The following is a 17093-nucleotide window of genomic DNA, read 5'->3' as shown; positions in this document are numbered from 1 at the left end:
AAGTTCAGCCAGGTCTATGCTGCGGTGTTCTGTCAATCTACAACCTTCGATGGCATGAGCTGTGCTAGAAGAATCTGTAACGTGGACACAGCTAACACTGATTATGCTGGTTCATGTTGGGGAGATGATGCAGCAGAAAAACTTGTACTTTTACACTGGATGCCTGGTAGGGGAATTGGTGAATATATCTATACTGGCACAGCTGCTGGGGCTCTGAGTCACTGAAGCCTGCTTGAGATTTAAAATTATATTTATATATAATCTGTCTGCAGGGTTCAGCTCTGGGTATGAGTCAGGAACAGGGCTGTAAAGTACAAATTAAGCTGCTAACAAAGGAAGTCACTAATAACGAACTAATTGGTATTGCTTTCAAAGTTACTGTCATACCTTGAAATCCTTTGTGAATCCTTGTTTGCTTTGGAGCAAAAATTCTCAGGTGGCCTGAAATACAAGAAATTTGAACAGGACTCCAACAATACAGAGATGGACTAACTGAGTAGTTTAGATCAACACAGCAAATCAGAGCCCTTCTGTGCTCTTGATCTGGCACTGGAGAAGAAATGGCTGTTTGTAAATGATGGCTAAATTCAAAGGACAGAAACTGCAGTCGCAGAATTAACCAGCTTGCTGCCACTGCATGTTTGTGCCTGGGAAGGTAGAGGACCAGAACGCGGGACTGAGAGGAAGACTCTTGTCTCTGGATCAGTGGAGTATTTAATCAGCTGTGTTCTTTGTTAATTTTGAGCTGAGCGCTTTGTTTCTCGCTCTCACTCATACGGAATGCAAGCAATGGCCTTTTTAAATTATTTATTTAAAAAGGCGTGCAAGGATGGCCTTGGTAGGTCAAACAAGAGGTCTGTTGAGACTGGCATCCTGCTGCCACGATCAGTAACACACAGGAATATAAGAAATAATGCTTTACATAGATGAATTCTTCCCTGATCCAGTTTCCCTGCTTCTGAAGGATTCATGCTATGAAGTGATTTAATTACCCTTTTATATCTTAGGGAAGTAGGGCTGGTGTTGGAGGGGACTTTGAGGCTTTTCAATGTTATTAATCCATGCGCTTTCACTTCCAGGTACCACAAAGAGAAGTGCCTCATTAAACAGACTGAATAACAAAGTTCCTCTGCATTCTCAGCAGTCAGCACTCAAAAGTTCACAGGTGGAACAGAAAGGTGCAGGAAACCAGTTTGTTTTGAGAATTGGGAGGCAGTAAATGGGATATTTGAAGTTGACTTTAAACCATGTCCCAGTTTCGTTATAAATGTTCTTACTCGGGCTTTCACTGTTGTGTATGAATAACTGGTTTGCACATTGCAGTGCGAGATACTGGGTAACTGTGTCTAGAAACCAGCTTATTCCTCCAAAAAGTGGAAGGGGGTGGGGGAGAGTAGGCAAATGGTAGCCAAACCAATTTAGCTCATGAGAAAATAGTGCTTCGTAATGATAGATCGGTGATTTTTAGCTGATTTCTTGGCAAAAGCAAAGCATGGGAAGGGCAGTTTAGAAAATCATATATAGAAATATCTTGTTAAAAATAATCTTCCTTACACTTGGTCTCTAGGAGGAACAGAAAAGAAGAGGAGCACATCTTTGAATAGAATGAGTAGTAAACCCCAACCCTCTCCAGAACTAGAAAAAGTGAAAAAGGAAGAAAAACCAGGTGGTTCTTTCATAAAGCTGAATATTTCTTTTTAAAGGCATTCATAGTAAAGTTTGGATAGGTTTACTTTCTCTAGTTTCTGTGGTTCTTAAATTTTTAGGACTTTTTAATGACTTTTTAGTTATCCAGGGGTAAAGATAAAATTGCAAATGGTAAAGATTAAATTTTTTCCCTTGGAGAAAAAAGAAATCCTGTACGAAGGACTTTAACTTTGTTAAATGGCTGTGGAAGTAGATAGTAAAACGTGTCTCTGCTTGAGAGAGAGATGTATTTGAAAGCTGGTAGGTTTAAATGTAAAATACAGTAAAAATATCACTGATATGTTACCTTCTTAGTTAGATCTTACCTTTGCTGTTTAACCTCTCTTTCATTATTCTGTTTGAAAGCTGTTGCTCTTTTTCTGCTGCTGGCCTACGCTTTGGGCATGTGAATGAAGGAGGAAACCTGTTCTCCCTTCAGTCTCCTTTGGTCTGTGTGTTCCCCACTAGGTCACAAATAACCTCTCTTCTAGGAACTCTTCCTAAAGCTGAAGACTAGCAACTTTTCTAATGTTTTTTCCCTTTGAGTTAACAAATCTGAAACTTTCCTTTTTAGCAGCTGTTACCAACAGTGGAAATGATATTCTGCTTCAGAATCTTTCCTGTATGGGAGGATGATGAGTGCTGTCCATGTGAACTTGTCTGTGCACCTGATGCCTGATGATAACCGTATGCTTTGACTTGCAAGGCTTCCATGTATTATGTCAGAACAGCCTTTCCTGCAATCTAGAGAATACATGGCTGAAGAGCTGGGTCAAAAACTTTTCATATTTTGACCGACTTCAGCATCCATCTCTGTTGTGTGTGTGCCAGTCTTTGCACATTTACATAATTAGCAAGCCAAGGATGAGAAGTGCAACATAAGAGATTGCGGTGTTTAACCCTTCTGTGCTATTAGTTTGGATTTCCCTCTCCATGACTTAAGTATTTTGCCTCTAAGACTGTTATGATTTGCAACAATGCTCATGATCTTCCTTTGCTTTGTACTGCTGTCTTTTTCATTATATGATTTCACGTTGGATCCTTTTTGATTTGTTCCCATCATTCAGCTCGTCGCTCCCAGCTCAGTCTTCTGGACAGTAGCATAATCAGTCGCCTCCTCGCCCCCACACAGGCCTCCTTAGCTAGGAGTAAAAGCGCTGCTACGCTATCGGCTGATGGACAGGATCCCTCAGGTAACAGGAGGGCACCAAAGCCTGGCTTTGCACAGTTGCTCTTCAAGAAGAACTTATATGATAGTCACTAACTGTGCTACCCTGAACTATGAATCAGACAGTTTATATATAATACTATTTATCCAGTATTTTCTTTGGTCAGCCAATAACCAATTCATATGCAATGGTGCATGTTTACTTTACAAACCCATCAAATAATACTGGCTTTTAAACTCCAGTGCCAGTTTACTTGCTCTGCAGAGAACCAGGTGCTGGTACTTGTTCTGGGATTTGTTTGTGTTTTTCTTTTTTTAACTGGCGGAGATCTGCATTTGGGTGGACTCTCAAATGAATCTGAGACTTACTGGTCAGAGAACTGTGCTAGGAAAAGAAAGGAAAAAAACAAACATACAACTTCAGAGGAGGCTGAAAGGAATAACTGCAAAGCCTAAATTCCTTTAGGGGGAGAAATTCTTGTAGGAACATGCTAAAGGCATTATCTTAACGTAAGCACAGGGAGCCCTGAGCTGCCTTCATTCAGGCTGGTTGTAGAAGGAAAGACATACTGGAAGAAGAAGATTGTAAAGGAACCCTGGCTGGCTCAAGCAATTTTATATCGGCCCAGACTGAGCTGATAAGCTCACACTGTGGCTCGATTTAGTACTAGCACAGGAATCTCTGCATCGTGGGCAAGCCCTGGCTGCATCCCACATGTCTTATAGTTGCTATTGGTTGGAAGAATGCCCCAGTCAATGCATATCTGGAACCAATGTGGGGTCCTTTCTCCTCTCTTACCTTACAACTTGTGTTCCCAGTTTTGCTTGTTTCCTCTTAAGTATGTTCTTCCATCTTTATTTTTTGCCACTTAACTTGGTCCTTATTGGTAATGGTGACATTTCTGCACTGCTCCCCTTGTGTAATAATCAGTTTTTACTTTTTTGGTTTGTAGTCGGTGGTCATATTTTGCACACCTATCTATGTGCCACTTTTATTTTACTATGAATATTTCAGTTCATGTCATGTGGGGAAATTCCATCTTTTTCACTGTTCCTGACAGCATGTGACATTTACTATTGCTGAATTAAAGATAGCTTCTACATTTTTGTCAGATTACTTAAAGGTCCTTTCTTTGTTTCGGTAGAAACGTACCTGTGCTTTAGCACAAACTGTGCACAAACAGAATGCAGTTCTCCTTGCACAAATGCTCTAAAAATAAAATGTATTTTCCATAAAGTTACTAAATTAAGTGCTGGCATCTGTCACAATTATTCAGACTATAGAAAAATCCAATATCTAGTTTCAGAAGTAGATTTTTACATCTATGTATACTTATCCATCTATGATTATGTTAGTGGAAGAAATAACTAGAAGATACAGTTTCTTTCAGTATCTTAAGTATGAAGAGATTGACACTTCAGGTAGGAAAGGTATTTTAGTTTAACAGTTGACCTTTTTGTCTTGATACATTTCTTGTACACCACTTACTTTGATATTTTTTTTTTTCTAATGTGGATAAAGGGCATACATACATAGTAATAAAGGGATCGGAGAGGGAAAGTAGAATAAAATAATGTTGCACAAATGCTTATTTCACAAGAAAAGTTTGTAAAGTAATGCTCAAATTCCTAACACAATGAAAAAAAGGAAGATTTCCCCCTTGAGTATGGGGGAAACATGCTTAAAATTTGAACCTGTCATGAAGAACTTGTAAAGATGCTAAACCATTAAAACTGAAGTATTTGTGATTAGATGCAGCTTGACTAAAATTAAAGTAACACTGGTGTATTGCAAATTTAAATGCTGTTTGGAAAAGCATTTTATTTTTATCTACTCCAGACTGCTGCTTTCAGAGTGGTTTTGTTCTTGGTGCTGTTGCTTCCAAAGTACTAATCGTGTGGTGGTGATGTCTCTGTCACCCATTGCAGCGTGCACTGCTCATGGTGTTTCTCTGTGCGGTTTCTAACATACACTATCTTTCTTTCTCTCTTTCTCCCTCTTCTTCTGTTCTTATGCTGTGCACTTGATTCTCGTTTTGTCTTGTCAAATTCCTAACTTTTATAGAATCTCACCTCTGTCCTCGTTCAGCTTTAGCCAGTTCCATCAGTTCCTCAGTCCCAGCTCCTAAGGTGCCCGTGCGCAGTCGTAGCATCGACAGATTGAAGTCCTCTCTATCTTCATCTGATGCAAGTTCACCAGATTCAACCCAGGTTTGTTGAACATCCGCAGGAATTAGGTTTGTATTAATCTGGGCATTTGAAACAGCTCAGGAGGGCATCCTGTTTCAGCAGTTTGCTTGCTTTATTGAAATATTCAATAGCATTAGCTTAAAAAACACAGTATTGAAATTGAATTGTAATTTCATGATCCTTGATCTCTCTGGTATTTTAAAGGTAGGCTGTTTGCTGCTTGTGATGCCCAAAGTTTAACTTAGGTGACATATTGACTGGGTCTATGTTTTGGAACACAAAGGAAATGTTAATTACACGTTGTTGAGAAGCAGTATGTTTGTTGTGGTAGCAGTTCCTCTGGAATGTATTCTAGAGAGTGAGCATTATTTTATTTTTTTATATCGTAGAAATCAGAGACAGAAAAACCATCCCCAGGTTCTGGGTTAAGACGCCCTCCCTCGCCATCTGTGTCTGCCCGTAGAAGATCCCCTTCTCCTGCTAATTTGGTGAAGCGTCCTCCATCACCTTCTACAGTTAGGTACGCGTCCGGGTTAAATTTCTACTTTTATTCAGAAGAAAATGAAGGAGGCTTCCTGTCTCAGACAGCTGCGCTGTTAGCTTTTAGATAACCTACGCTATGCCATGTTTACACGCATAAGGACTTCACTCTTGGTCCGATTTCATTTTTCCACAGTAGAGAAGCAGCTCCTACTTGAGCCTTTGTGTCTTTTGCGTGGACGAAATTCTCCCTGGTTTTCTGTACGGTCTGTACAGGGAGCATGCGAGCTTCTGAAAAAGCTGATCTACCTGTGTTAGTGTAGGAAGTTTCTTGGACTGGAATCACAGGGTTCATCCTTGATGTGGAGTAAATGGAGCTCTGCACTAGCAGACCTGGTTTCATGTCCACTAAGTCCAGGTGCCAGGTTTGGAATTCCAGGTTTGGAATCTTGTATTTGAGTTTTATGAGGAAGGCACCAGGAGTTTGTGTGTTGATTTATTTTTAAAAGTGAGGTGTGTAATGTAAATGAACCAAAATAGACTGTTGTCCTCAGTTGTGTCTTTGAGGTTTTCAGTGTTAGTGCTGAAAAATATTCTTTAATTCAACAGACAAAAGACTCGCCCACCTTCACCTGGCATGTCAAAACAAAGGCCACCATCTCCTACTCCAGTCTCTAAACCTGCACCCATCCAACGTCCACCTCTGACGCCAGGTGTTATAAATATCACCAAAAAGAAAACTGAAGCAGAGAGCAAACCAAAAGATAAGAGCGCAGAAGGAACAGGACAGGAGCAAGGTCCTTCACCAGCCTTGGACAGGGATGCTATAGCAGCTAGCACAAAGACCAAAGAAGGTGAGTGTTCCTCGGGGACTGACGCACTCTTATTCCAGGCATCTCTAGCGTGCGCTAGGACTGGGGAAATAATTCCTTCATGGGACAGACCACTGGAGGATAGGATGCTTTAAGGCAGAAGCTGTTCATTGCTGATTATTTATACAGTAATTGTATGTGATATGACTTTTGGATGTGGATTTTAGTGCAGCAGTTGGTTTATTTGACTTGGAGATTTAAGTCAGGAGCTTTCAATATTATCGCTTATACTATAATTTTAAGAAAAGCGGAAATCCCATTTGCCTTTTGGATTTCAGCCGTGCTAGCTGAGGGATCTACTAGGCTTAGGTTTGCAGAGTCAATAGTTAAACTATGCAAAGGTCTTTCTGTCCAGTTGGTAGTTCTTAAAATTGCTTGTGTAGAGACCCGCTTGGAGGAAGAAGTCAGCTACTGGTGCATCAATCGGCTACTGATGCCGATCACAGTAGCTGAATTTTCAGCCAGTTTTCACAAAGCTAGAAGACTGGTTGCGGTGAAGGTATAATCTTGCTGCCTCAGGAGGAAAGGGTCAGTGCACAGGTCACACTGACAAATGATCTCAGTAGATTAAGGAGAGCCATATACTGGATAAGCAATCGGTCTCCTAGTCTTCTTCATCATGCCAAGTAAGCACAGCCTCTGTCCCTCACTGGAAGAATGCCATCAGCCATCTCCAGAACAATATGGCAGAGCCTTCTGGTGAGGTCTGGCAGGCACTTATCTATGGAGAAGGACTTAGGGGAGACTTAACAGGAAAAGGAGGGATCTCTGGAGATTAAACTACAGCCAGTGGGCAGTGCTGGGGGTGAAAATCCTTCAGAGATGAGGTAAGTGGGAACATATGCTTGCTGCATGTTTCTGCATGTACCATTCCTCTTGTGCATTCCTCAGCCACTGCCTGTGATTTCTGAGACTCATGGACACCACTCAGTGTTGGATGTGAAACAGTATTAGCAGAAGAACTCGTTTATGGTGCAGTTCTTTGAGCATATGTTCCTCTAGAAGGAAGCCTGGATGTCACAGTCAAATGTGGATGTTAGTATGAAGTTGCATATCCGTCTTCAGTGACACATCATTCATCTCAGCAGTCGGAAAGTCCATCTCTTGATGTGCTGCATTACTGTGATAAATGTCTTGCATGCCTCAGAGAGGGCATAATCAATTGTGATCAAAGTCATTGGTTGGTTGAAACCTCCATAACGTGTCCTATTTCTGTATCTTCCAGTTCTGGAAGAAGAACACCTGTCCTTGTTCCTTGGATGCCCCATTTGTCTCCTCTCCATGCTGACTTCTGGAACTGTATTAACCCATTTTAGCTGTTCCCATTTTATTTTATGGCTTATCTCCAAGCTAGTCATCTCCGTAGTGATTCATACTGGGGCTGGATGAAGCTCTTTTTCTTTGACACCTACAAGATAAGGAAATAGTGGGCTTGTTCTTCAACATGGAGATGATTTCATTTATCTCTTTGAATGTTTTGGGTCACTGAAATATTGCTAAGTAAGGCAAAATCTTTGTTCTTCAAAAGAAAAAGTTGCTTGCGATGTTCATTTTACACGTCTGTGTAGGCGGTTCCCCCTGTGGGTTGGTGCAATACTGTGATCAGACAGCTTCTGAAGTCAGAGCACACCAACGGATGGCCTGTGGCAAATCAGTCTCTAGGTCTTGTAGGTTCAACCTAATTTCAAGCTTTGTGTGCTTGTGTTGTCATACCATCTTTCTCCTTCAAACTAAGCTTGATTGACTGTTGCTGACAGACAGCAATCAAGTCTTTGTCTTGTTTTTATGTGTCTTCCTACTAAAGTATGCTGTTCTGCAGTAAAACACTTTCTATTTTTCAGTGACTTGGAGCAGTTGTCATTTCTGGCAGCAGCCTTTCGCAGCTTCTCTGAGAGTTAAAAGGCTTGTTTCAACTTAAAGCATAAGAAGTGCTCCTTCATGAGCTCTCACCTTATGCATGATGATAGGTAATAAACTATCATGGAGCCTCACCTTTTTCTGTCTGGGTAGTGAAGGCTGTGGAATGTGATTCCTAGATTAATTGTCTTGCCTTGAAATGTGCTGGAATCTTCCCTCCATCCAACTAATACTACAAGCATGTTTGTGTTCCTGTTGTTGAACTGGAAAACAACAGTCCGGTAAGGAACCGACAGCAGCTTCTCCTCACATAGCAGATCTGTGAAATTTTTTTTCAGAAGATAGAAAAGAATATTATGAATTACTGGGAGAAAAGGGGGAGGTTCAACTTCCACCTCTTCACAAGTTGCAGATCTGCCTGCAGCCTACTCAGTTGACAACCAAGTATTGCTGAAGAAGTGCCTAAATGCAGTCTGTATTCCTGATGGCTGCAAGGATCTGTCGTGGTTTCGGCCGAATTTACCAAAACCAGACTGACAGATGGCCCTTCCCCCCTCTCCTCCCCCCCCAAAAGAGGAGAGAAGAGGAGAAAGAGATAAGGAGATTCAGAGGTTTAGAATGAACTGAACTACTTTAATGAAGAATTAATATTAAAATAAAAATAAAGATGAAAATAATGAAATAGATACAATATATACAAAACCGTATCAAGCTCCCAGGATGACAGTCACATCACCGGCAGGCACTGGGGAAGTCCCAGACTGGACTCAGCGACGGATGGGAACTGGATTCCAGCTCTGGAGTCGGGAACACCCGGATCGGGATCAAAGGCAGATGAACAGACAGAGTCCTCTCTGGATGTCGGCCATCGCAGGAAGGGGCTGACCCTTTGATCCCTCAGCTTTTATACTGAGCGCGGGGCAGATAGGATGGAATACCCCAGTTGGTCAGGTTTGGGTCACCTGTCCTGTCCACTCCTCCCCACCGATGTGACCCCTCTACGTTTTTTCCGTTTCCGACCCCCTAAGGGGGCAAATAACGAAATTGGCTGACCTTGGTTGTTATGGCAATAAGTATAAGCAAGGGCCTCCCTGCACACCATTCCTTGGCATGGAGCACAAACATTGGTCTTATCATTCTGAGAACGAGAAGTTATATGCCGTTAATTTCAGAGAGTTAGAGGAGGCCTAGCTAGGATGTAAATTACAGAACAGAAAATTGGTTCGGTTTTACTTCAAACCGGGACAGGATCTTAATCGTGCCTCTTTGCTTCTAAACCACAGCCTAGAATTAAGTGAGGCCAATACATCAGCTGTCAGTCCTGTAGGTGCATTTTACAATTGTTCTGAGACATTCCTCTTGCCTCTTTGCCTTTCCATTCCCCTTTCTTTGGAAAAAAGACAGTTCTTATCAGGAATGACAGTGGGCGTACAAGGAAAATGCAGCCCAGTATAAAATGCTGGAAGAATCTTCTTAAGGCATTCCAAGCAATCCTGTTGGGACGTCCCATGTCCTGCCCTATGGAGTAGATGGTACAAGGGCTGCATGCAGATGAAAGCACTATTGACGTAACCATACGGGAAACATCAGGAAAGCTTCAAAAAGTGAAAATGCAATAGGAAGGTCCCCCGTAGACTTGAGGTCTCCTACCCTCTCTTTGGTTTTATACCCCAGTGTCCTGAATCGTTACGTCTAATTATCTTCTTTTGGTTTTGATACCAGATATTAATCATATTTCAAGCTATCATTATCATGCTATAACCCTAAAACCTAAAAGCCTAAGACCTTTAGCCTTTGTGCTGAGGATTAAGTCATCTTATTTAGCTTCAATTTTGAGGGGGAGAAATAGGTTAAACCTGACATTAAATGTCAACCAATTTTGTTACGACTGAAGTTCCAGTAGTGTTAAAACAGGGCTGCTGCGCTGGTCGCTGTGCAAGTGCATAGTAGAAGGTGACCTTGGCTGCAAACCTGACTAGTATAGACTGATGAGACACTCAAGGGATGGAGGAGAAGAGAGGCATTTTGATTTCTTCTTGTTAGTATACTGACAACAGTAAATTAAACCTCCCGCCTTTTCTTTAAATTAAAAATTTAAAAGTTGCTGAGTATAGGAAGAAAAGCACTGAGTATGTGCAAGTCTCAAGTAGGCAGATCCTGCTGGTGGTTCTTACAACTGCAAAGGACTGATCTTTCCTGCTCAGAGCTCAGGAGGAGGAGAACCCCTTTTGTGATGGAACTCAAATTCAGTAGTATCATGGCTGATTCTCGTTTGTATCAAAACAACTGCATTTTTGCCCAGATGAGAAGCAATGAGTGTCCTGGGGAGATGCTTCTTTTTCAGCGTTGGCTAAATCTAAATTTTAGAAGACTCTGTGACTGCACTCCATGTGTTGGAATGCTTTCCCTGGGACTGCAAGAACAATTTGTAGGCAGCAAACGCTGCAGTGATTCAGCTGCTGTGGGTGCCCTCTGTGTAGTTATGCCATACAGCTGCAGGTACCTACAGCTGCAGGTAGTGACTACATGTCCACGGGGCTTGAGCAGCTTTTCAGGTATTAAAGTTCCTAATGATGGCATTGTGTTTTGAATGATTTGTCTTTAGGTCAAAAGCAAAATAACTGATGAAATCCTGATGTTGTTGTTCATTAAAATTACCTTGGCTTGAAAGCTTTATGAATGTTAAGCAAACATACATGTGCTGATTTGTGACATATTAAACAGAAGAAAGGCAGGTCCTCACCTACATTATGATGCTATTGCTCTACTGATGCCAAGAGCTAATTCTCTGAATATTCAGATGATCAGTTCGTTAGCCACATTCAAACAGTAATACTTCCAGAGAGTAACTGATAAAAAAAAAAATCAGTGTTCTTTCAATATATATTGAGTGATTATTTGTACTCTGAGATACTCTCTAAATGTAAAGGCATGAATGTTATGAAACGAGAAATAAAAAAAAAAATAGTATTTCCTTTTAAGGGTCATGTGTGTTTGGTTTTATTAGAAGGAAGTTAAGTGTATTTCCTAAAGCAGTATTTTCTCAGTTTTCTTTTTCCTAAGTGTTTTTAAGTGTTACAGAATAAACGTCTTTTTAGAAATATGTTTTTAAGTACTATGGTAGTTGGAGATTAACTGTATCATCTGGAATATGGCTGGATCACTGGAGTTGAAATGGGTTGCTATTATTTCAGCGTCAGTGTGATATTGTGGCTCTGCATCTCTGTGGGACTGCCCTTTGGCTCTTGTGGGCCTTTAGGTATGGGGTGTCCCTGCTGAGTGATGAGCACTGATTGAAAAGATAGAGGGTCAGTTGGCCAAAATGAAAATCTCATCTCACAGCGATAACGTCTGTCTGAATTTTAAGTTACTGGCGCTTTTTAACAGCCATTTCTTTTAACCTTTGCAGAATCAGGGAGCAAAGCAGTAGCAGGGACCACCACAGCTGAAGAAGCTGCTAAAATCTTGGCAGAGAAACGACGTCTGGCTCGGGAGCAAAGAGAGCGTGAAGACCAAGAAAGAATTCAGAGACAAGAAGAGGAAAGGTAATAATTCAGGAGAAGGAAAGGATGCTTTCAGTGGTGGGGTGTGGTTGGAGTGGACACTTCACCTGTGTATGTTTCCTAAGCATTCATGTAATGTCCTGTAGATCTTAAAGCAGTTCCTGAAGCAGAGAGACAGGCACTAGCACCACTTGAGATGGGACAGGTTGCTGTGTATATTATTAACCTGCATCTCAATATATATATAATGCAATGTCCCAGTGCAAATCGCTGCTCCTTCTTCCTTCCAGTCACCGCTGGTGCTTTTATTTCAAAACTACAGTGTGCTTTTTACACCCCTTGTATTTGTTCTGCTGTCTTGACATAGTCAACCTCTCTCTATTAAACTTTTCCTTTGATGAACTCAGACAGTGGCTTGATGATGCATTAAATCTCACATTAGTGATCCTAAAACTGGATCAGAAATGTTGCAGCCCAGTAATTCAAATTGATAAATCAGTGTACTTTTGGTTCATTGCATAGAAACTGTTAAAAATAAGTTATTAACTTTGTGCAGACTAACTTTATTCCAGATGAGGAATATCACAAACCTCTTTGTGAACACTGTGGAGCATTAGATTTTATCTGGTTTCCACTAATGGGTATAAAGTTGTCATAAACTTGCATATAGTCTGCTACAGATGTTTTATCAGAAATACGGTATCATCAGCTCTGTTGTGCGCGTCTGCATGATTTGACTGTGCACCTCGAGTATATCTGGAATTTGAACTATAGAAGAAACAGTCTTTCAGAAAATCCAACTAAATTTATGTTTGACAGTGATTGAAAGCTTCATTCACAACATGGATGCAGGTGGCATTTATTAACTGGTTGTCACTTAATCATTTATCAGTCAAAAAATCCATTAGTGGAGAGACCTACCTTGGCCTTGACTTAATCAGCAAAGAACATTTATGTATTCGTAGATAGTTTCTTCCAAGTTACTCTGCTTTTTCCTTTGACGGGTCTGGATGGTGGCATTTGTAAATCCACACCAGAAATTATCTTTACACAGTTATTCTGTGATTGGATAACTTAGAACTTTCTCGCTTTCCTAGTCTGTCTCACGTGCATGCACGCTTTTAAAGAAATAAATATCCAGTTGGTAACCTGTATGTTGGAAACGCTAGGATCAGAGAAGAAGAAATGGCCAAGAGAGCAATTGAGAAAAAAGCACGACGGGAGGAGGAGCTCCGCAAAGAAGAGGAAGAAAAGAGACTGGCTTGTGAAGAACAGCAAAGACAAGCTGAAGAGGAGAGGATCCGCCGAGAACAGGAAGAGCAGGAAAAACTTGCTGAGCTCCAACACCAGGTAGGTTCAGCTGTGTTCCTGGTACAATCTGCTGACGTGTTTTCCAGGGGGTTGACCTTGATTTTCTTTCACAGAACATTTTTGACAGATGTGTCAGGAATGATGTGAAGCAGAGTTCAGCCTGTCTGAGATGGATTTGGGAATGTCTTGAAGTCCTTTCCTTGCCCTAGTCTATGTGATTTTATTTTTTTTTCAGTGTTTGATAAATTCAAGTGTGGGGCAGAAGCAGATTTTTTTTTTTAGCCATCTGGGGTGCTATTTTGCATGTGTGAAATATTTGTACTGAGCCCACTTTACCAGTTTACTGCTGCACATTATAAGGAGGTGGTCCGTCTGGAAAGTCACCTGGGGCTTGCTCTGATTCCTTTAAAAGAAAGATTGGTAGTTCCAGGTCTGCTCCTCCGGTTGCTAAATAGTCTCCCACAGCTAATCACAGAATCACAGAATGCTGTGGGGTTGAAAGGGACCTCTGGAGATCATCCAGTCCAACCCCCTGCCAGAGCAGGTCCCCCCAGAGCAGGTTGCACAGGAACGTGTCCAGGCAGGTTTTGAATGTTTCCAGAGAAGGAGACTCCACCACCTCTCTGGGCAGCCTCTTCCAGGGCTCTGCCACCCTCACCTGAAAGAAGTTCCTCCTCATGTTTAGATGGAACTTCTTATGTTCAAGTTTGTGCCCATTTCCTCTTGTCCTGTCACTGGGCACCACTGAAAAAAGACCGGCCCCATCCTCCTGACACCCACCCTTTCAGTATTTATAAGCATTGATCAGATCCCTCCTCAGTCTTCTCTTCTCCAGACTAAAAAGACCCAAGTCCCTCAGCCTTTCCTCCTAAGAGAGATGCTCCAGGCCCCTCATCATCTTTGTAGCCCTTTGCTGTACCCTCTCCAGCAGTTCCCTGTCCTTCTTGAACTGGGGAGCCCAGAACTGGACCCAGGGCTCCAGATGGGGCCTCACCAGGGCAGAGTAGAGGGGGAGGATAACCAGCTAATGTCTGTGTACCTTTACAAAGGCATCCTTGTAGCTGAAGGGAGATGGTTTGCACAAAGTGGATTTTCTTTAAATTACATTATTTTGAAAATTCAAGCAGTTTTACAATTAACTTCTTTGTATTTTGAAGAGCTGTATCTTATCGATAGCGTTGAGATGGGTCTGAATTTCTCTAAAAGCTTGTTTAAATTTATAACAATTATTCAGAGTATTAACTAGGCTTCTATCTCTCCAGTCATACTGGAAAAGATTTTTCAGTATAGAAGGAACAGAAGATGCTCAGCACCAAGTGTCTGCATAGTAATACCTGACTGCCAAGATTTCGAAGTTAACCTTGCCACATTTAGAATTTAATTGCTGTCTTGTTACTTTATAAATTATCCTCCTGGACAAATCTTCAACCTGAAGTATGGTTTGAACCCTGAGTAGCTCAATACCGTCCAGAACATTTCCATAATCACAGTGTAGCCATGCACATCATTTTTCTTCTCAGATCAGTTTCTGAATGTCATATTAATATATATTTCCTGCCAGTAGCTGGGTATTTGGCATTTAGCTGCAATGTATGGTAATATTAAGTAGTGATTGTCTGATGTTCCTGTCTATATTGAACCCAAAATCTCTGCAACTGCTCTGCTTTTGGCTCTTGGGAACACGTTATGCACTGGGTGCTCTCTGCTTTTTGTTTTCTTTTCAGAGAGAAGAAGCTGAAGCAAAAGCTCAAGAAGAGGCTGAAAGACAACGGCTGGAAAGAGAGAGAATTATGCAGCAAAATATGCAGGAAAGGCTTGAAAGAAAAAAGGTACTGCTGTTTTGAAGTTTCTCAGCCTAAAATAGTGTTGATATGTTAAACTGAACAGGCAAACAGTCTCCAATACATTTAAATAGTAATATGTTCCTTAAAAAAAAAAGTCAACTCCGGCTTCTGAGCTTTAAAAATGGTGACAAAAACCCAGTAAATTAATGAAATAAGAAAATATATGATTGATGAGAATGTAAACCAGAATGCTGAGATACAAAGCTCTATATGTCACTGCAAATATTTTCCCTCTTTTCACAGAGAATTGAAGAAATAATGAAAAGAACGCGAAAATCAGATCAAAACGAATCCAAGGTACTTGTTTGGATCTGTGTAAGAGCAGAATAGGCCCTTCCCGGAGAAGGCTTTGCCTCGTATCCTGTCTTCCTTTGCTGCCCTCACCCAGACTGGCTTCCACGTGAAGTGTGAAGTTCTGATGCACCAGTAGCTTCCCATTGCCCACATCCTTCTGCTCTGCTTGTTCTCACCAAAGTCTTTTCTGTGTTTTTGTTCAGGGCATATAGAAACAATCAGGTGGTATTGCTGGCAGATCAGTTAAAAAAGCACTGCTTAGCAATGGATTTTTTTATATAGCTGTATGGATTCCACTGGAGCTGTTTGTCTCCAGAAAACTTTAAATTCCTGGCTTCTGTTTGCTTAAAGCAAATCTTGGATGCCCCTTGAATTGCTACAGTAAACTGGATGTATTTTTGTTAATGTAGTGACCTGAGGCTTGTGGTAAATTATATATATTATATTGAAGAGTAGTTGTTGTTCTCTGAACAAGAGACCTAAGTCTTCATATAGCTGAAAATCAATAAATATTTACGGAATCATGGAATTGTCAGAGTTGGAAGGAACCTCTAGAGACCATCTAGTCCAACTCCCCTGCTAAAGCAGGGTTGCCCAGAGCACATCACTCAGGATGGCATCCAGGCAGGTCTTGAAGATATCCAGAGAAGGGGACTCCACCACCTCCCTGGGCAGCCTGTTCCAGGGCTCTGGCACCCTCCCTGGAAAGAAGTTTCTCCTCATATTTGGATGGAACTTCCCATGTTCCAGCTTGTGCCCGTTGCTCCTCGTCCTGTCACTGGGAACCACTGAAAAGAGTCTGGCTCCATCCTCCCTCAACCCACCCTTTAGATACTTGTAAGCATTAATAAGGTCTCCCCTCAGCCTTCTCTTCTCCAGGCTAAAGAGTCCCAGCTCTCTCAGCCTTTCCTCATCAGGGAGATGCTCCAATCCCTCAGTCACCTTAGTTGCCCTGCGCTGGACTCTCTCCAGTAGTTCCCTGTCTCTCCTGAACTGGGGAGCCCAGAACTGGATGCGATATTCCAGTTGTGGCCTCACCAGGGCAGAGCAGAGGGGGAGAATGACCTCCCTCAACCTACTGGCCACGCTCTTCCCTATGCAGCCCAGGATCCCATTGGCCCTCTTGGCCGCAAGGGCACATTGCTGGCTCATGGATAGTTTGCTATCCACCAGGACCCCCAGATCCTTCTCCTCAGAAGTGCTTTCCAGCAGGTCCACCCCTAACCTGTATTGGTGCCTGGCATGCACCTTGGAGAAAAAAGGGGAAGAAGAACTCGGGAATAGTTTGTAGGCAGGAGATGAAGTGGGTCCCACCCATTCCTTTCCAGGCTTAGCAGAGCACGTGTTGCTGGGTGACCTGATTGTCTCTTAGCGTGTGGCCTTACGGTGGGGCAGGGAATAGTCCTGCACGGGAGCTGGGAAAATGCAATGTGGTAGTGAGCTGCTCCCAGTAACCTCTGGCAATTCAGTTGCAGAGGGAAGGGAAGTCTGTCTCTGAGGCGATGGAGGGAGAGGATGTTGAAGAGGAGGAAGAGCTGGGTCTTGAGAAGACTGATCAGCCAGGTAAGGAAACTTGATGAGTCAGGTCTAAGGGGCATCAGCGTCTCGGGGATGCTTAAGCGTTGTTTAAAATGTCAATGGCTTAATAACATTGTGATGGTCTGAGGCACAAGTCCCAGAAACGCCAGGAGGCTCTGCTTGAGCAGAGAGTGTATCACTGCCTGTTCCGTACCGCCGGAATGGAATTTAAATGCAAAAATGATTTGAGAGTGAGATCCAGGCAGTGTCCTGTCATTTTACAAGAGTGTTTTTAAAGATGGAAAACACATTTCATGTTGTTACAGGCAGCTTGCCTGTAGAGAAATGAATGCCTTGAAGCCAAATGCTT

General features: G+C 42.0%; 1 protein-coding gene across 1 annotated transcript in view; it reads left to right on the top strand.

Annotated features, from left to right (window-relative positions):
- Positions 1–17093, top strand: part of MAP7D3 (MAP7 domain containing 3) — a 50312-nt gene that overhangs the window by 28889 nt on the left and 4330 nt on the right. Inside the window, exons 8-18 of the mRNA XM_074147723.1 lie at positions 1080–1178; positions 1568–1666; positions 2754–2879; positions 4920–5065; positions 5434–5564; positions 6134–6378; positions 11663–11798; positions 12926–13106; positions 14792–14896; positions 15155–15208; positions 16675–16768. Of these exons, the coding sequence (XP_074003824.1) occupies positions 1080–1178; positions 1568–1666; positions 2754–2879; positions 4920–5065; positions 5434–5564; positions 6134–6378; positions 11663–11798; positions 12926–13106; positions 14792–14896; positions 15155–15208; positions 16675–16768 (1416 nt within the window). The remainder of the gene's footprint in view (positions 1–1079; positions 1179–1567; positions 1667–2753; positions 2880–4919; positions 5066–5433; positions 5565–6133; positions 6379–11662; positions 11799–12925; positions 13107–14791; positions 14897–15154; positions 15209–16674; positions 16769–17093) is intronic.

This window comes from Numenius arquata, chromosome 5, assembly GCF_964106895.1.
Source record: "Numenius arquata chromosome 5, bNumArq3.hap1.1, whole genome shotgun sequence".
NCBI classification, from domain to species: Eukaryota; Metazoa; Chordata; class Aves; order Charadriiformes; family Scolopacidae; genus Numenius; species Numenius arquata.
The sequence above is the reverse complement of the archived record's forward strand: the minus strand, read 5'-3'. Positions and strand labels throughout refer to the sequence as shown.